The sequence below is a fragment of the Puma concolor genome, chromosome B3, assembly GCF_028749965.1.
Source record: "Puma concolor isolate L17-30 chromosome B3, mPumCon1.1.hap2, whole genome shotgun sequence".
Taxonomy (NCBI): Eukaryota; Metazoa; Chordata; class Mammalia; order Carnivora; family Felidae; genus Puma; species Puma concolor.
The window spans coordinates 27,333,295-27,354,210 of NC_141672.1; the positions used below are offsets into that span (position 1 = coordinate 27,333,295).

General features: G+C 40.4%; 1 protein-coding gene across 10 annotated transcripts in view; it reads right to left on the reverse strand.

Moving 5' to 3' along the window:
• The window catches only part of GPATCH2L (G-patch domain containing 2 like), a 90,253-nt gene that overhangs the window by 22,633 nt on the left and 46,704 nt on the right, over nucleotides 1–20,916 (reverse strand). For 3 of the 10 annotated variants that reach the window (XM_086709224.1, XM_025918832.2, XM_025918833.2), the window contains one exon: nucleotides 10,640–15,611. The exons of 5 other annotated variants lie outside the window; for them this stretch is intronic. In XM_086709224.1, the coding sequence (XP_086565350.1) occupies nucleotides 15,451–15,611 (161 nt within the window). In that variant the 3' untranslated portion in view covers nucleotides 10,640–15,450. Of the gene's footprint in view, nucleotides 1–10,639; nucleotides 15,612–15,872; nucleotides 19,744–20,351; nucleotides 20,442–20,916 lie in introns of those variants that run through there. 2 more of the 10 variants (XM_086709225.1, XM_086709226.1) reach the window with 2 other exon arrangements.

Consider the following 20,916-nt stretch of genomic DNA (forward strand, 5'->3'; position numbering starts at 1 on the left):
TTTTCAAATATTTGAGGAGTCCCTAATTATCTTTTTGTTATTAATTTCTACCTTAATCCCACTTTGGTCAGAGAATCTATTTTGGATGATTTCACTCTTTGGAATTTGTTGAGATTTGCTTTAAGGACCAACAGATGGTAAATTTTGGTAAATGCTCCATGGACACTTGGAAAAAACACATATCCTGACAATACTGATTGTAGTATGGTATGTGCATCAGTTAAAGTTATTACTTACGTTGAAATCTTTCATATTCTTAATGACTTTTTCACTGTTACTATCAGCTTATTATAGTCCTGTAATTTTGCTCTATATTTTGAAACTATAGTATTAGGTGCATCGACACATGCACCAAATATTATACTTATTTTTTGTAAGTATAACGTTATTTTTATATTATTATACCTTCCTGGTGGATTTATGTTTTTATTTATGAACTGTCCCTCTGTATGTTTAGTAATGCTTCTTGACTTACTTTGATATTTGTATAGCTACATCAGCCTCCTTCTGGTTAGCTCTTGGTTGGTATATCTTTTTCCATTCTTTAACTTTCAATCTTTCTTTGTCTTTACACTTAAAAAGTGTGCCCCTTGAAAGCAACATATAGTTCGGTTTTTAAAAATATGTATCAATGTGGTAAGCAGCCTCTTTAAGACGATCCCAAATGATCCTCACCTTCTGTATTCAAGCATTTCTGTGTCTTCCCCCGAGTGTGCAGTGAAACTAACTCACCTCTAGTGAATTCTAATGATCAGCCATGCTCAGAAGTCATTTTGCACATAATACAAATGTATCTGTAGGAAAAATTCCTAGGATTGTTGGGTTAAAAGATGTAATGTACCTGTCATCTGATAGATATTGTCAGCCTCCACAGTTTGTACTAATTTATGCAATGTGTGAAAGTGCCTCTTCCAGTATTAAATTTCCTACTCTACTCTTCAGATTGTTTTTTAGCCTTTCTTTCCTTTTATTATATGCAGATTTAAAGAAACACACTTCCCTTTAAGTACAGCTTTAGCTTTGTTCTTCAAGTTTTGATGTCATAATTTTTTTTGTAATTTAGTTCAAAATAACTGTCTAATGTCCATTGTAATTTCTTACAATGCTTGCCATTATAGTGTATTATCAAACTTCATTGTTTTTGATAGGTGAAAAATCTATTTTATTACAAGTGAGCTTTAACTCACATATTTTCACATGCTTAAGAGTCATTTGTATTTTCTCTTCTATGAAGTATCTGTTAATTTCTTTTGACCATTTTTATATTGGATTGCTGGTCTATTTCTTTTTGATTTGAGGGGTTCCTTTTATAAAATTAGATAAATTAGCCCTTATCTTGGTGGAGTTACACATATCTCACCCAGGTTCTCATTTGCATTTGCTTATGATGCTACTGTCATGAAGAGTAGACTTCATGTTGGGTTTTGTGGCAGACTCAGAAAGTCCTTTCCCATTCTCAAGTCATAAGAAAATTTTCTTTTTTCTTCCGAGTACATTCAGAGTTTTATTTTTTACACTTACGCCTTAGAACTGCCCGCAAGTTGTCCTGATATAAGGAGTAAAGTGTGGATCCACCTTAATTTTTTTACAGAACACTACCCAGTGATCTCCCTCTCAATAGTCTTTTCCTAACTGATTGAAAAGCCACCTTTATCATACACTCAATTCCCGTATGTATTTAGACCTGTTTCTGAACTCTTCTATTGATCTGGCTATTCACAAATTATTATCACACTGTTTTAATTGCTATAGATTTATAAATTTTAAACATCTATAGAGTTAATCTCCTTCTATCACCATCCCTTTCTTTCTTGCATATCCTTGCTTGGTTTTCCACATGAACTTCAGAATTAGTTTGTGTAAATCTTTTTTAGAAATCTAATTGGTAAAGGGGGCATCTGGGTGGCTCAGCCAGTTAAGCGTTCGGCTCAGGTCATGATCTCACGGTTCATGGCTTCGAGCTCCATGTTGGGCTCTGTGCTGACAGCTTGGGGCCTGCTTCAGATTCTATGTCTCCCTCTCTCTCTTCCCCTCTCCCACTTGCACTCTGTCTCTCTCAAAAGTAAACATTAAAAATTTTTTTAAAAATCTGGTACTTTGATTGAATATCACATCAAATTTATAGATTAAGGAGAATGACGTCATTACAAGGCTCATTGTTCTTGTGTGAGAACATGGAATTTCTTCCCATTTGTTCAAGTCTTGTTTTGTGTCCCTCATTAGCATTTTGAACTTTTCTACTTCTTGGGCTTATTCCTAAGTATTTTATATCTTTTGTTTTCTGCTGCTATTATAAAGTGGGTCTTTTCTTTCTTTGTAGCATGTAATCAGACATTGTGTATACAAAGGCTGTTGATTCTAAAAATTACTTTTGTACCCATCTAATTTATTAAATTCTTGTTTCGTTTCTAAGTTTGTTCTAAGTTGGTTACTCCTTTTTAGTTTCTAGCTTGACAGTCCAATCATATCTGCAAATTATAATTTTATCCTCTCTTCCTAATTTCTCTACCTTTAATTTCTGTCTCTTGTCTAATTGTCTAAGTCCTGAAGAACAGTTTTAAACAATGGTGATGATTAGTGGACATCTTTGTCTTGTTTCTGACTTTAATTTAAAAAATTGTTTCTCTAATTCTCAATTAAGCATGATGCTGGCTTTGGATTGAGATAAATATATTTTATCAAATTAAGGAAACACCCAGCTAGTCCTAATATTAAATGACCCTTGTGTTCTTGAAACAAGCCTCACTTAGTCATGGTGAATTACTCTGATCTGGAGCCAGCCTGAATGCGTTCAAATCCTAGAACCATAACTGATTAGTATTTGAGTTCAGGTAGAATGCTTTACCTTTTTAACTCGGTTTCCTTCTCTGAAAAATGGGGAAGATAAGAATATCTACCTCATTAGGTTGTTGTGAAAATCAAATAATTAAGTTGTCTTTTCACATGCTTAAGGGATATTTGCATTTTTTTCCTATAAACTGTTCATATCTCTTCCCTATTTTTCTATAGGATCTCCTCTATTTTTATTTTTTTGAAGATTTCAAGTAATCTCCATACCCAACATGAGGCTTGAACCCACAACCGTGAGATCAAGAGTTACATGCTCCACCGACCGAGCCACCCAGGTGCCCCAAACCACTTTAATTTTTAATTGTTTTTTATTTTATTTTATTTTATTTTTGAGAGAGAGAGCCAGAGCATGAGCAGGGGAGAGGCAGAGAGAGAGACACACACAGAATCTAAAGTAGGCTTCAGGCTCTGAGCTGTCAGCACAGAGCCCGACATGGGGCTCAAATTCAACCATGAGATCATGACCTGAGCTGAAGTTGGACAATTAACTGACTGAGCCACCCAGGCACCCCAAAACATTTATCTTAAAAAGGTGTTCATAAATTAGGAATATTAGCCCTTAATGTGTGAAATAAACTGCAAATATGTTATCCTGTTATCACTTGTATTTTGCTTTGGTATATTTTGCAGGTAACAATTTCTGTCCACTTGTATCAATTACTAAAAGATATTTTAAACTTAGTTTTGCCAATTTTTGCTTATGTATATACTGAGGCTCTATTATCAAGCTTAGCTGAAAATCAGTATGTCTGGCAAATTGAACCATTTATCAGTAATGGAGCCGAAGTTTCTAATTTCGTAGAGATTACTTTCTCTGATATCTTCCTCTTATATTTTTTTCATCCTCTTATTTTCAATCTTCCTGTGACTAAGTTTTCCAAGTACCTCTCATAAATAGCATATAGGTAGATATTTAAATCCAGTATTACAGGCTTTATCTTTCAACTGCAGAGTTTAGTTCATTAACACTTATAACTGACATATTTGAATTCTTTTACCATCTTATTTTATGCTTTTTGTTTTTCTCACCTTTCTAGCTTCTTTTTTATCATCCTTCCCATGTTAACTTAAGTGCTATATTCTCTATATTTATTGAGTGGTTACTCCAAATATTTTAAAATGTCTACCTACCTAAGGCCCCAAATTGGTAAGACTCTAACTCCTCCTGAACAACTGAAAGACAGTAGGACACTGTAACTCTCATCACCTCCTTTCAAAATTACGTGCCTCTGTTACCTGGTGTTTTGAAGTCTCTCTTTTATTTCTTGAAATATATTTAAAACATTTAGTTTATATCATGTGGCAGTAAGTACAATATCTAATGTGTCTGTGAGTCTGACTCTCCTATATGTTGTTTCTGATGCCTCTCACTCATGGGACCTTGATTCCTCCTTTGGTTTGTGGTTTTTAACTGTGAGCTACTCATATTCTTTCTAACTTTATCTGTGGTAGTTCTTAGATACCCTGATTGAAGTTTTATTGCTTTTGAGAGAATCTGTGTTTGCTAGTCCTCTGAGGTCACTACTCACCTAGGTTTATTGTAAATGAAATTACCATTTGCAGTATTTTGGACCACACCAGTAGGATGAACTTAGGCCATAAACTCTATAAGGGACAACTTGCTAAACATTTTAAGGTACAAACAAACAAACAAACTTTTCCTCCACCCAAGGCCAATATCAATAAAGGCAGGCTATCTTGCTGTTATTTCTGCTTGGTGGGTTTACTTAGTGTTGATGCTTACACTGTGAGGGTAGCACTTTGAGGGTTCCTGTTTCGTGGGAGATCTCAGGCTAAACGCTCTGCTTTGAGTAGGCCCTGCTTTACCTCTGGCACCTATCACAGTCACCATGACAGAGACTCAAGGGACCAGGTCTCCACAGATACTTTCAGGGTGAAAGGTGGCTTTCATCTCACTTGCCACCCAAAGTTAAGCTTTCAAAGCACTCTCAACTTCTACAGATTCATTTCTTGCTACTGTTCAATACATTTAGAAAGATTTTTTTTTTGACCCTTGAGGATCAGTGATAAAAGTCACCCCAAAATCAAAAGAATTCAGGAAGGCAGTAGGATATAAAGTTAATATACAAAAATCAAAAGGCATATATAAGAACAATAACCAAGTAGAAGACCTCATAGCAGAGAAAACCCCATTAGTAGCAAGAAAGAATTGAATACAAGGGGATAAACTTGATAAGATATACATACTACCTATCCAAGGAAAACTTTAAAACAGTACTGAAAAGGCACAAAAATAGACTTGAACAAGTAGAAATACATCCCCTGTTCTTGGGTAATTTGGATAACTCAACACTGTAAAGACGTCAGTTCTCTCTAAGTGAGCTAATAAATGTAATGCAATCTCAGTTAGACATGTTGATACTAAAGTTTACGTGGAAAAACAAACATGTAAGAATAGCCAGGAAAACACTGGAAAAGAAAAATTATGACAAGGGACTAGCTCTACCAGATATTAAAATATACTATAAAGTGTCTATTATTGAAAACAGTGTGCTACTGTGTACAAGGAGATAAGGGGACCAATGAATAGAACCCAAAGCCCAGAAACAGACCCAAATACAAATGGATCCTGGGTTGAATTCTTAACCAGAGAAAGGACGTAACAGGGAGAACTGATGACAGTCAACTAAGCAGGTAGTTCAGTTAACTGGATTGTGTCAACGTTAATTTCCTGGTTTCAATAACTGTATCACGGCTATGTAAGTTGTTAACACTAGAAGCTGGGAGAAGGGCATATGGCAACTTTCTGTACTATTTTTGCAACTTTCCTCTAGGTCTAAACTTATTTCAAACTAAAAGATTTTTTGTTTAAAAAAAGGGTTTGAATCAAGAGCTCCAAAGAATGTGGAGAGGAGGCTCTAAGTCACACTACTGTGGAACACCAGAAAAAGGGCCATTCATCACCACTGTTGGCCAAAACCACTTAATTGGTTCCATTTTACACCATTTCAAAGGGTTCAGCTAACTTTACTTATAGCATGGAATTAATGAGACCAAAATCAATGCTTAATATGGGCCAGGTGCATTCATTCTATCCTATGGATACTTTCTGCAGCCTTGAAATTGCAAAGATCGCAGAGTTTCCCAATATAGAGTGTGAGTTGATCAACACAAATTTATGGTCACCACTGAGAAACAAAAAAATCTCCAAACACATAGTTTAGAATAGCAACTTTGCTATTGAAGAACAGTACTAGGAATTAAGATGACTGCAGTGTGCATTAAATTCTACCAAGATAAGGTGGCTTAAGAGGAGTAACTTCAGCCTGGCATCAGGATAGAACACATGAAGGATTCAGTCAGCCATGGTGCAAACTGTTATTTCCAATTCAGCTTCCTCTACTCCTAGGCACGTCAGTAGCTCCCACAAATAGATGGATCTGGTTATATTTTCCAGAGAGGTGATCGAGGAGATGGAAACCTGGTCACATCTCAGTTCCGGCTTTGTTTGCACCATGGGCCAGTTGCAGTAGGCTTTCCATGACTGCCCAGCAGAGGAATACTGTAACAGCTCTCCAAATCAACAAGCAAGCCGGTTTACACAGGGTCCTTCACTGGCCTCCTGCCTACCTCTCCCTGCTCCTTTATGCTGTCAGCCATACCACAAGACATGCAGTGCCCTATACAAACCATGCTCTTTAGGCAGGATGGCCTCATTCTCTCGTCTTCACTGAACTTCCTGTTCATCCTTCAGGACGTGGTCCAGCATTTTTCAAATCCTCCCTCTACTCAGTTTGAGTTTGGGTGCCTTCCTCCTTGCTGCCAAGATACCCTGGTATTCTTACCTCAAAATTTATCATTCTACATCACAATATTTGCTCTCCTGGTCTCTTCCTCAGAAGACCATGAATATCATGACAGCAGGAATGCCTTTCTTCTTTGTATATTCAGCAGCAAGCAGAGTGCTTGGCATAAAATGTGTTCTATTCACATCTACTGAGTGAAGGGACATTTATTAAGGCCCAAACTGTTGAGACAGCTATATTGCTAGCAGGTCTACGAGGCGTTTAGCAGAACATTCAGAACAGTCCATCACTACCATTAACAATTCAAAGTACATGTCCTCACGCCTTAGGGTTCCATTTTGCTTTGGCATACAAAGGACAACACCTGCCATAGGTTTGCAAGATTTTATTGACTTTTGCTCTAGTAGCTTCCAAAAACAAGAATAGGTCATTTTAAGATGCCACAGAAATTGCCTATCTTCTTTCAATGATGTAGGCACAGGAGCCCATTCACGGTTGCTTTGATAAACAGCTCACCAGGAGCAACAGGTAAATGGAATAAAAGGGTGTCACGAGACACCCAGCCCTGGGACCAGTGGCACATAGTTTATTTCACATATACATGGCCACCAATAGTTCATTTATATTGTGAAAAGAGGCAGCAAAGAGTGTTGCTGGGAACAGAAAGTCTAGCACCAAAAAGACGGAGTGTGAATGCTGGCTTGAATATTAGCTATGTGACTTTGAGCAAGTTAATCTATGACTGCATGCATTATTTCATGGCTTTAAAACTGACATAAATTTACCTACCTTAGAGTTGTTAAAGATTGAGATGCTGTTGACAAATGGCATATAATAATCACTCAGTAAATAGTCATTATTACCATCATCATCATCATATCATTAGGGGCTCTGGAAAGGGTCAGACTGGTTTCAAGCAGAGTATATCTAAGGACCCTGGGACTATCCTGTTTTGTAGCAGCCATCTTCCCCACAAGATCCCTGAGGAAGGCTGGCTTACTGAGTGCTGAATACATGTTTTTTGAATCAGTAAACAGGACAATGGCCAGAGTAGACCTTTGTTATTCTTATCAGCTGTCCAGCATCTGAACTACCCTCCTGTTTGAGGAATTCATCCAACCCCCACAGAAGCTACACATTCCAGATAACTCATTCTCACTTCCTGCAGCTAGGATGGATAGGCACATGAGTACTAATCAGATCCCTCATCCCAGATTTCGAATCAGAAACTAGTGATTCAAAGAAGCCAGGAACACACAGGATCCCTTCTGGTGAGGGTGGAACCCCTACATATAGTTTCCGAGGCAGCATGCAGTGATGGCAATAAAGTAGAAAATCGAGTTCCGCTTTACTAGGAGTAGGGCTAGGGCCTGAAACCCCAAGATCCAACGTGGTACCGAAGGTCAAACATCGGTGAGGAAATGAGTCTGTCTCATGCCCAAACTAAACTCTTACCAGAAGCAGAAAGTAAAAAAACTGAAAGCACTACGTGGGGGTAGCCTCCGTGTATGTAGAAGTGGGCCCAGGCCTCCTTACTGGTCCAAGACCCTGGAGAGGAGAAAGCAGAAGAGGGACCAGAGTTCAAGCCTGACTTTTCACGAATGGCAACACCAAGAGTAAATAGGGGTCTTACGAATCTTAGAACCTGACAAATGTGATTAGCAACCTTCCTACCTATGTGGGCCTGGAGTAGGGACAAAGAGGAACAAAGGAAGGAGCAGAGACCTTGAGCACACTTTCCTGTAAGTCTACACCAATTATTAATGAAATGCTTCACTCTATGTCCGTGCTTTAAGTCAGTGCATTAGGTGGTATGGCAAAGGGGCGCGTGAGCCCACGGGTGTTAACTGAAATATCAGAAGGGAGGACAGGAACATCCGGTCTGCGTTGGACTGACCCACCCACCCATCCTCCCACTTGTGGAGACTGAGAAAGCAAAGAAGTAGGGGAAAAATCAGGAGAAAGCAGGGTCAGAACAGGGACAATTCCACAATGGAAGTCACTGTACAGTATGACATCATAATGATCAATCGAAGGACTGAATTTTGACAACTGGAAATCACTGGTGAACCCAGCAAAAACAGTTTTAATGGCGGTGAGTGTAGCAGCCAGGTTTTGGTATGGTGGTTCTCAGCCCCACCTGCACCGTTGCTTTAAAAAGAATGAAGCCTGTCCCGCCTCCCCATTCTGATGTGATTTTTCTGTGGTTCAGTTGGGGGAATTAAGATTTTTAAAACTCTCCCCAGGTGGTCTTAATGTGCAGCCAGGGTTAAAAACTACCGCTTCAGTGGACTGAGAATTAATGAACAGGAAGTGCGAGTGAGGGCAGTATTTTTGGTAGCCAAGGGGTTCAAAGGGCTGAGAAAGGTATTTTTGTTTGAAGAAGGAATCTTTAAAACATGTTCAAATGCAAAGCTCTACGTGCCAGGAGTGAGAAGCTATAGTTAGACTGAGCAAGGCGTCTGATCAAAGGAGAGGGAACCAAGGCACAGAGGAGAAGGAATCTGTCTTAGGTATGACAGGCACTTGCAAGAAGGAGGTGAGGAAGGGTGTACGTAAGGGGTGTGTGACCGGGGACTCCTGTCTAATGGCCTGTTACCTGCTAGGGGATGGGGGAGATTGGCCGCTGAACTTGAGAGAAGGTGGGGGTAAGCAGAATTTGAAATGGCCGCAGTTTGCAATAGCTACTGACAAGAGGAGTGGGATAAATATCGAGAGCAATTTTAAGTGTCACCATGGTTTTGGGGTGGCAGGAGTCCGCACAATCATGACAACTGTTCATGAAGGGATACACGGCCCACTGGGAGGGGCAAGATGCAGGGTCTACACACAGTGAAAGGGGTTGATTTAAGTCAAAGCCACCGCGACCATGTGTAAGTTCTCTGATGTTTCCTCTTTCTCAATTAAAAACATTTGAATGAGGGATGTGCAAGGGTCAGAACTCACTTCCAGAGAAAGAAAACATTACTTCTCATAATTTACATCTTGAAAACCTTCTTTTTATATTCCCATACCTTGATACTATCTAGTAACACCAACATTTTTGGTCAGAGGTATTTTTAACTGGTTTTCAAGATCGAAGAGGAAAATCACATGGTGTTTTAAAAGACTGAAAAAATTGAAAGGAGAACTCAACAGCTTAAACATGTGTGCTAATCCTGTTTGTTTGTTTGTTTTTAATTTTCTGTATATTACAATGTTTTAACAGATTAAAAACCCTTTCTGGCTAGGGAAACACTGCCTCTCCCAGGGCTGGCTGATTCTCAGGAAGACAGCAAAGGAATCAGCCAGCAGCACGCTTTTGATGTGCAAACTAAGCAGGTACGGTGGAGCCATACCCCCTCCATCTGGCCTGTTCCACTCCAGGAAGCAATCACCCCAGGGCCAGGTACCAGGCAACCAGAGTCTATACTATGGTCCAAAGGCCCCAGAATTATTCAAACTAGCCATTTCCAAACTGTTCCCCCTGCCCTGCCCCGCCTTCATAGTGGAAACCCCAACAGAGGCTCTGGCCTAAACCTATTGCTTGCTCCCGTCTTCTGCCTCTTGACCAAACCCGGTTGTCCTCCTGTGGCCCTGCAGGGCAAGCCATGCCTTGTTTCTAGGGGAACTGTAACATTAAGCTTTTCTTTCGGTGACACAGGCCTGTCTGTGCCCTCACTTAATCACCTTTATAAAGTCACACCTGGGCACAAGACAACGTGAGTACCTGAGGACATGATACCAGAGAAGTCCTCGTTGGCCACACATATTCCCAGAGAAAATCTTGGGCTCGCAAGGCTTTAGTAATAAATTACAGCCTAGCCCTATTTGTGCAAATAAAACCCAAAGAAAGAAATGGTCGCAATTTCATTTCAAAGCTTTAGGACTCGAGTACCGTATTCGGAAATGCCGAATCCTTGAGTCAGACAACACAAAAATATACAACATTCTGTTGCTGCTGGTCACCAACCTCTGCAGAATCACTGAAATGTAACACAAAGACAATAGGGTGTGATTAAGTTCTAGCAAAAGATCACCAATAGCTCAACAAGGATTTATTCCACAACACTATGTACTCAGGATGGTCTCTTCAGCCAATTATTTTCATTTTTGTGAGCCACACTCTAAAGACTTTGTCATTATTGTGCCGGAAAAGACATAACACTTTCCCAGGAAATTAAGATGCAATGAACAAGTATCATGAAATCATAGGCGGCCGTACGTTACACAAATGTTTTGCTGTCTGTTGTGAAAAATGACTATCACGCACAGACTGAAAATTCACTGTTATATTTTAACCCACGTGAAAGGTTGTTTCCATCCATCTAAATATGGCCTTGATGACATTTTTCTCCCCATCATCCTTTCCCAATATTTCCAGGAGATCTTTTAGGAGCTTCAGGGAAAAAGTATGGGAAATAAAGACATTAACAATTTCTGCAAAGAATCATATACAAAACACGTCTATACTTTTGGAGAGAAATGTAAGTGCACCTTACAGCTTAGAGGGACACCAACATCTTAAAACATTTAACTATACAAAGCCTGTGGTTCACAAATGTCAGCGTGCACCAGAGTCCCCCGGAGGGCTTGTAAGACTGCCCAACCCACCCTCCATTTCTGGTCCAGTATGTGTGGTTGGGGCAAGGACGTGCTGCTGCTGTCCGTCCACAGGCCCCAGCACCTCTGCTCTAAGCATGTCTCCTTCTCTTCGTCATGCCTTCTTACTTCTGAACTTTGCCAAGATTGTTTTCCCCGGTGAACATCTTCAGGATCTGCCTCATTCTTCAATACTGTGCTTGAAAAGCTTACGTTCCGAAAACTTGGCAATTTCCCCAAGTGCTTAACACGCCTATGTGCAGTGGCGGGAAAATTTCTTTTGGCCAGAAGTTTGTTTTGCTGGGCTTGCTAAAAACCTTACAGATCCATACGCTTCAGCAGCATCATTCATTTTCCTTGTGTCTATTCCACATTGCTGTTTTCGGGCATTTGACATTCATCTCTTTTGGGATCTTAATGTAGGTGAAAGCCTCTCCGGGCCACCTTGCGTTTAGTGCATTGGCAAAACCCAACAACTCCCTCAGTACTGTTGCTTGATGGGGTAAGAGCCCATCCTGACTGCCGCCACCATCAGGCAAATACCAACAAGTGAGACAGCTCAAGTATTAACAAAGGTAACAGCTGACATCAGGGGCAAACTGCTTTTACTATCCCTCCGGCCACCACATGAATCATGACACACCCTGTAAACTCTGCCCCCAGCTAGACTGTATCCACAGCTGCTAGAGTAGGCCAGTCTGTTCTCACGCCAGCTCGGCTGAATTTCACCAGACTTAGGGAACACTGAATGTGGCTCGTAATGCTAAGATTTTTACATAGTCTTCGCCTCAGGAAACAAAAAGCATGTGGCTCTGACCAGAGGAATGAAGTCATATAAATAGAAGACCAGAAATGAAATCAAACATCACCAGGAGCCTTAGAGCCAAAGTGGAGTAGCCGTCACACCAGCAATGACACTGCCAGCCTAGCTCCTTCCTCCTGACACCGTAACCTGTTCCACTGTAAGTGACCTCTGTGGTGACTCTGCTCCTCTGCAGCTCGACAACCACCAATGCTGTGGGTCTAGACCATGTCTCTGATTCCAAAATACAGGGACAGATCAGAGCCGTCTATGTGGGATTCCTAAGTAGTTTAATTACCTGTCCTCGGTGTGGAGCTTGACTTAGCAAAGGATGCCACAAGCATCACAGATTAGGAAGTTTTATTTCAGCTTTTGGTCACTTTACTGCCAAAATGGCCTTGTTCGCAGCCTGTGTCACAGCCCAGCAAAACAATGTCGTCTGATATTTTCAACTGCATTTGATTTCAAAAGAATTCAAGGTTAAATGTGCCCTATTTATTAAGCATACACCGCTCAATAGAGACCACACCCTGCCCCTCCCAAATTTGGCACCACGGAAACAGCTAATTCCCTATTCTGCACAGTTCTTACCAAAAAGTAACACAAGAGTTGATGCAAATGAACCTGTTCCCTTAAAATGAAAAATAATCTCCAATTCCCTTAAATTCATAAGCAAAACTAATTTTTATGAACGATGCTCATGCAAGTAGATAATGTCTTGACTTGTGCCCACCGTGGAAAATACAGGTTAGGATTCAGACAGGCAGGCTGTATAGCCGGCTAGGATAAATCAGAACCCTGAAATAAGCAAGAACTGTGCAACTCAGCTTCAGTTACTAGTTTTGAGTAGATCAAATGCATGTGAGCTCAATGATTATCCCCAAAGGAAGTCATGCTATGAGAGTTTTTTCAACAGACTACAAAACCTGATCTTAAAATTACATCTTTTGTTGAAAGGTAACAGACTTTTCTCGGTGCATGACATCATACACTTGGCCATATAAAAAAGAAATTTAAAATTTAAGATTCAAAAAACACCCCATTCTAAGGTTACTCCTCTGGAATTGACTCATACAGAAAAGAAGCAAAGTAAGTTGGTTAATAATTCTGTAAGCATGCTCATGCAGCAGCCTAAAATGAGGAGCACAGCTGACAACCCTGTGTTGCAAAGTATTCATGGCTATTTTTTAGGCAACTAATTTTCTTCCCCACTTATAGGTAGATATGGCATTTGGGGGTAATCCCTGTTGAATGTACTCAAAATATGTAGAAAAGCATGCCCAAGAAAGATGATAAACGTTCATGACACACTGTTTCAAAATTATGGGTCTCCGAGTCACTCAGGTCTATCAATGAAAAACAAAAGATTATAACCCAGGGCAGAGGAAGTCCAAAAATCTGGGATTTCAGTTTTGGCTTGATTATGTGATTTCTGGGCGAGGTGCTAAACTTTATTTCTGGTCTCTGAAAAATGGCAGCAGTCACCTACCCTTACATCACACAGATGCTTAAAATGTAAATAAAGTTGTCTATGTAAATTATTTGTAATCACAGGTAGAAAGGAGAACTGCTAGGCCATAAGACTAGCCCTGAACTGTGGAAGTCTGAATAGGCTATGATGACAGGACCCGTCTCTACAACAGCCAGAGCTTAGTGCAAAGAAAGTAAAATTACGTCCATGGATTTCTCCCTTAAATCCAACTAATTACATTAGAGATTTGTCTCAGGACACGACGGGGACTAGGTTTGAATGCACACAGGACAATCAAGCCAACCTCCGTCACTAAAACAACTTGGTAGTGCCATTTCATATTCAACAGGCACTTTATCTCTTATACTGCCACGGCTACAGACCCCAGGGAAGGGAAGTACACTCACTACTGCATGAGAACCAGGGGTGGCTCCCAGAGATGCTGGGTTGGCATTCACGCCACTCCCTCACCTCACAATCTCCGCCTGCCCCTCCCTCCACCATACCCCTTGTTACAGCTGACATGTTCTCCGTTCTCCGTTACAGAAAAGGGCTACGTAAATTACCTTCAAGTCCCCCTTTCCAACTAGACTCACACCCACCCATCAACAAGGAAACCCTGGACTTGGCACTGGAGAGGACTACCATTTTTAAAGGGAACGTGATAGAGCAGCCCACCCTCACATTCTGTGTGAGGAGAAGGGACAACTGCGTTTCGCAAAAAGGAGGCTCTGTCCTGACACTCAGCACCTATTCAAGCACAGAAAATATCCAGGCGCGGGGCTGGGAGTTCCTCTGGAATGTTCCAGAGCAGTGGGCACTTTGAAAACAGTTTCTGTACATTTCAGAGTAAATGTACTCAATTCGTACAAAAAAGAACGCTCTGTCAACCAGTCCTCTGAATGACAGACACTCTTGATAATACTTTTTTAGAAAGGGTGGCTTTTCCCCAGCGGTTCCAGGCAGTCACTTATTCCTCATTCTGACAAAGCGGCATCCAACTCCAGGCATGGCTGTATACATAACTCCACACGCAGCTGAGCCGTCATAAACACGCCAAGTATAAAGGCGTGTCAAAAAGACATTTTTCTCCCCAAAGTACGGCCCCAAGAAGCCATTATTATAACAGAGTATGAATTTCTGCTGCAGGTTACTGACCTATAAACTAACAATAAAATTCCCATTTAGTACATAAAGGCTTACACTGTGACATGAAGTATTAAGACACAATCCACTGACTATTTTAAGTTTGTTGAACAACTAAACCATTTTCTTCATTACATCATGAATACAGACATCCTCTTGCAGGAGAACACCAACTTTGGAGACGAGGCCAAGTACAAATGCATCTGCTGGAGATCCCATTAGGCCATTTAGAAAACTGGAAGAAGTTCCCGCTGTCCCGGCCGCTGGGGTCTCCTCTGAGGCTCCAAAATGAGAACTTGATGGATTTAGCTTATTGGCACGATCAGTGAATCAAGACCAGGCTCAAAGGCAAACCTTGTCTCTGCAAACGCAATTCCACACACCGGTCTTAACTCAGTGTTTAAATCTGTCTAGAACTGGCTACCAATTTGGGACTTCCTCAAATGATATTAAAAGCTCTACACAAAAAGTATGCAAAAGCAGTTACTAGTTTTTCAAGGAAAGAGACATACCTGCAAAAAGCAACAGCTCTGTAAACGGGGCTGCAGGTAACTGTTGGGACAACGACAGCAATGTAACAAATAGCAGAGGATGACTTTTTTTTTTCTGTTTTAAACTGCTGCTGCAATACTTTACTAATTTTTTTTTTTTTTAAACCAGATTTGCACAACATGATTTTCTAAGAGAAAGAGTCCACTGCTTTGTCTGAAGAGGGGTCATCCTGGCGGTAAAAGGACTGGGAATGTCAACTGCGATATGCAAGGCTCTGCGACACCACGTCTAGGATGCGTTGCATGACACCCAGCGGCTCCCGGTGGGTGGGCTCCTGCCCTCTAGCTGTATCCAGGGCTCTTTTCTGGTGGCATTTTAAAAAACGTAGCTGCAGCGGAGTCAGTAGCTTTCTCTGCGGCAGAGGTCCTGACCAACCACTCAGGGTTTGGAGATTTCTGGACCTGCGATGCTGGTGTGGTTGGCTCCACTACATCCACGTGAACTGGGAAGGTGGTTACAATAAAAATAAGGAAGAAAAGATCAAGGGGAGACAAATTAGAATAAGAGACACTTCAAGGCAAATTTCTCTGAGTCCTTTTATTTTATACTCTATTAACCCAAGTGGCCACATAAGGTTTCTGTTTTTCCTTTCCAAAAAAAAATAATAATAATAATAATAAAGGCAAGATTTAAGTAAGGTAAGTATGTCTCTACCTGAGAAAACGGGTTTAACTGAACAAATAAATACAGCAGTACAAATTCATAATGTAGTAATTATCATTTATTGAGCACTTATGAGCTTGTAAATACTCTACAACCATAATCTTATTTCCTAAGGCAAACCCTTGGAAGTAGGTATTGTCATCTCCATTTTCTGGATCAAAAAACTGAGGCAGAGAGACAAGCAGATACATTGTTCAGGGACACAACAGAGCTGGTTAAGTAGCAAGATTCAAACCCTGATTCCGGACTTCAAGCCCTAGGCTTGTTACAGCCCACGCCTCCAATAACACAGTGTTACCAATAAACAGCACACAAAAAGAAAAATGGTAGAAAAACTACACCGTCAGGCCCAGTGTTTTTCGACAAGGACACCGAAGATATTCTGGACACGACAATCGTTGCTTGTGCAGGGCTGCCCTGTATACTTTAGGGCACTTCCACTCTGGACCTCATCCACTGAATACCAAAAGCACTCCTCAGTCACTGTGATGACCAAACAGTGTCCTCACATTTCCAAATGCCCGAGCAGAGGGGTACAAACCACCATCACACCCACTCTGTTCAGAGTGAACGGATAGACACTAAAATACAGCAAAATCTAGAAAATGTTTGTTTTTACCTTGTCACTCAATAATTCATCTCCTAGGAATGTAACCAGAACAGTAATTTTCAAATTGTGGGTCACCAAATCAATTTAGTAGGCCAAGACCGGTATTTTTTTCTAACGAAAAGGAATAATATATATCAACGTGAACCCAAGAATTTATTTTAGCTTTACATGCACACCCACATACATATTCAAACATGAATTTCTCACGGCAGGCTATTATTCTACGACACAGATTTCAAACATTTTGGAACCTCACCCATAGCAGTAAGAAATACGTTTGACACCACAACCCCAATCTGTCTCTCTGTCTCTCTTACACACACATGCACACGCACACGCAAAACACGCTCACTCACTCATATTTAGCTGAAAATAAATTTCACGAAACTTAATCTAACGTTACTATATGGTATTCAGCCGCAGTGGGAAAACACCTCTTATCCTAGGAAAACTGGTTTTTTGCTCTGTATTTTTTATTACGGTAAAATACACGTAACATAAAATTTCCCACGTTAACAAATTTCAAGTGTACAGTTCAGAGGCATCAGGTACGTTCACGATGCTGCACAACCATCACCACCATCCCACTCCTGAGCTTCTTCACTATCCCAAATGGAAACACTATCCTATTACATAGTAACTCCTATTCTCCTCTTTCCCCAGTCCTTGGCAACCATGATTCTACTGTTTCTACATACTTGACCATACTAGGTACCTCATGTAACTGAAATCATATAGTATTTATCTTTTTATGTCTGACTGATTTCACTTAGCATTATGTCTGTTTTTAATGTTCATTTTCGAGAGAGAGAGAGAGAGAGAGAGAGCGCAAGCGAGTGGGGGAGGGGCAGAGAGAGAGAGGGAGACACAGAATCCGAAGCAGGCTCCAGGCTCTGAGCTGTCAGCACAGAGCTCGGTGCGGGGCTCGAACTCACAAACCGTGAAGTTATGACCTGAGCCAAAGTCGGATGCTTACCCGACTGAGCCGCCCCGGCGTTCCTAGCGTATGTCTTCATTCATGCGGTAGCATGTCAGAATTTCCTTCCTTGTCAAGGCTAAATAATATTCCACTGTGTGTATATACCACATGTTGTTTATCGATTTATACATTTATCGATTTGGGTTGTTTCCACTTTTTGACTACTGTGCATAATGTTGCTATGAACACGGGTGTCCAATTATCTGTTTGAATCCATGCATTCAATTCTTTTGAGTATACACTTAGAAGCAGAATTGCTGGATCACATGGCAGTTTTACGTTTACAATTTTGAGGAACCACCACAGGGCTCCACAGTGGCTACACTATTTTACATACCCTCCGTTAATGCACAAGGTTCCAATTTCTTCACATCTTTCCCAACATTGTTGTTCCCTGTTCCCTGACACAGCCATCCTAAGGAGTGTGAAGTGGCCCAGGGACACTTTGGCACATGTTCTCCCAGAGAACAATGCAGTATTTTTCACAATAGCATAAAATGGGATATAATCCAAATGTCCATTAGGAATGTTTAATTGTAGTATACTCACCGTATTCATACAACGGAATACCCTACATACGGCAGAAAAAAAAAGGATTTTGGCAGGACAAAACGTGAGCGAATCTCAAATACAACTGGGTGAAACTTGTAACGTATAAAAGAGGACATTCCATTAACACAAGCCTCTAAAACATGCTAACTAGACAATATATTGCTTAGAGAACATATGTCTGTTAAAGCAATTTGAAAACAAACCCCAAAGAATGACAAATGATTTTTAAAAAACACTTATTAATATAACAAAAAACCACATCAGGACAATGGTGAGCTCCAAGGACAGTGAGAAGAAGACTTTAAAGGTGGTGGTCTTTTTCTTAAAGTGGATGGTAGGCACATGGATATTTGCTATATTGTTTTCCTTTACACCTTACAGATCTTCTACCAATCTTCTTTCATAGCCATTCAGTATTTACTAAAAAACATTTTTAACTTTAAAAACCATTGAAACTTTAAAAAGGGGCAGTAGGAAAAAAAACAAAAACAAAAAGGGGCGATAAGAATCTGCCCTATGACTCCTGGGACAAGGCCCAGTTCCACTTACAGTGGAACTACTGAATCCAGTCACAGGGTCAGAGTAATTTTCAGAATAACTCTGTTTCAACTTTAAGATTGTACTCACTTATTCACATGAAAACTATCTAGTGAGATCATTCTCCGGGCAGAGTATTATTTTAGATGCCAGGAGTACAGAAATGAGCAAACCAGACAGAAACTCCTGCCCTTGCAAATGTGTCTCTAGCATCAATGGCCTGGTATTTGGAACTGCTGAGTACCCTTCCAACCGATGCTCTAAGGACACATATCTGGTCCCAGAGACAGGAAGGTCAGAAGAGGCTTTGGGGATGGCTAAAACAGGGCTCTGAATTCAGGGCTCTGAATACAGCATCATACCACCCCCCAACTCTCCTTTACCCGAAGCCAGGTGTTTAATTTTTGAAGGAATAGGATTTGTACACCAAAGCCTCCATTCTATCATTCTAATGAAGAAAATCATCTCATAGAAATGAAACCTAGTTTTCAGCTGTGCTCCTTACGTTTTCTTATAACTACTTAAGATCTTGAACCTCAGAGAAAATAACCCATTTTTTCTTTTCCAGTTACATTCTTTAAGAGCATATCCAGCAAATTCACTTGAGCACGAGGGACAGACTTACTGGGTCTTCCCTGTTCTGGTGCTATCGAAACAGAAGCCAGTTTACACAGTTTCTCGCTAAACTCCAAAGGTGGCTCTGTGTGCCAGACACCTGTGTACGTTATAAAGTCATAAAGAGAAGGGAAGTGGACATAAAAAGAAGAAAATAAAGGTGCTACACTTTCAAGATCTATTTAACGACCTAATGGAAAGGCCTTTTCCCCTGGCTTTTCTTAGTATTAATATAAAAAGACAAGACAAGCTACTCCCTTCCGCTCTTCACCTCTCTAGCCTTATTAATACCTTTAAATTCAGTCAATCTCAACTCAAAACTTTCTACCAGTGGGGGAGGGGAAAAGGAAAAAGATTTGTGGCTGCATGTTTAAGAAAGAAGCTGAATTCATCACAGTGACAGGGGAGAGTGTTGGCAGAGATCTGAGCTATTTATTCTTTTAGGAAAATCCTATAAAGAATGACACAAGGAAGCCTCTATCTGCAGTCTTGTTCATCACACTGGTGAAGAGTCCGATAACAGATGTATGCAGTAGCGTGATTTAGTGCCAGGAGCTGGCCCCTGATGTGTATTAATACAGCGGCAAAGCGGAACGCACCTCTCTTCATCACTCATTTCTATAAAAGAGGTGGAATCCGAGATGGCCCGATGTTAGGCAGAGCAAGCCCATTTGTTCTACTGACTGATGGTGCGGGCTCGGGCTATGTCCTTCACCTCCATGGGGCACTCGGGTTGTGGATAGAAAAAAAAAAAAAAATGTTCAGTGAAGCAGACCTTAGTCAACAAGTGAGAGGAGGGGTTGAGCTCAGTAGGAGAAACGTTTAATGCCCCAAGTCTTATTCAATACCTCCCAGTACCTTTCCTGATTTGAGTATGGAACAAGGATTTTAAACTCTTCTCAACAGTTCTTGTCTTATGAACAACTAAAACCTAAAAATAGAAGCTAGATATTAAGGAGGAAAAAAAAGATAAAAAGGGGAGATTGTGTTTTAATGTTTTCAATACCATAGAGTGAATGAGGATCTGGGTGGGTTTTGATACAGTCACTGTTTGGAACCAATTCTACCTTATATAACACAGAACACCTGAAGTGTGTAAGAAGGCAGCTCAAGAGTCCTAGGGAAACCGGTTTGACCTTGGCACTGCAATTTATCACCCATGTGACCTCGGGGAAGTGATTTAACTTCTGTAAGCCTCAATTTGTTCATGTGTAAATTGGGAATACAAACAGCATCTACATTATAAGTTGTTGCAAAGATTAAGTGAAATAATGCATGGAAAGTAATCAGCTCAGGGCATGGCCATGTAGAAATCACTGGAAAAAATTACTATAATTACCAGATCTGTGATAAGATTGTCCAGTAGCCACCCCAAACAGAAGCTGAAAGTCAATTTCAATGTATACTGAAACTTACTAAGGGGGTGGGGGGGGAGGACAGAGTTCCCCATCTTTCTGAGGCTTACTCTTTACTCAGCTATCAACTGCTCTGATCTATATAATATGTAGTATTTTCTGAAGAAAATGAAATAATCTATGATATACTCAATTCCCTCAGGGTGAATTCACCATCATCAAGAAAATAACTGCAGATATTTCTGACAGATCCTACAAATAGATATGATCTTTTTACCCAGATCAATTCATCCTAAACTGTATTGAAATAACACAAAAATTTCCTGATTACCAACTATGTTTAACTACTTTCTCTTAACTCCAAAGAAAAATACCTACAAACATCCGATATTCTCTCTGATATAAATAATAGTCATTCCCCCCTTTTTAAGAACAA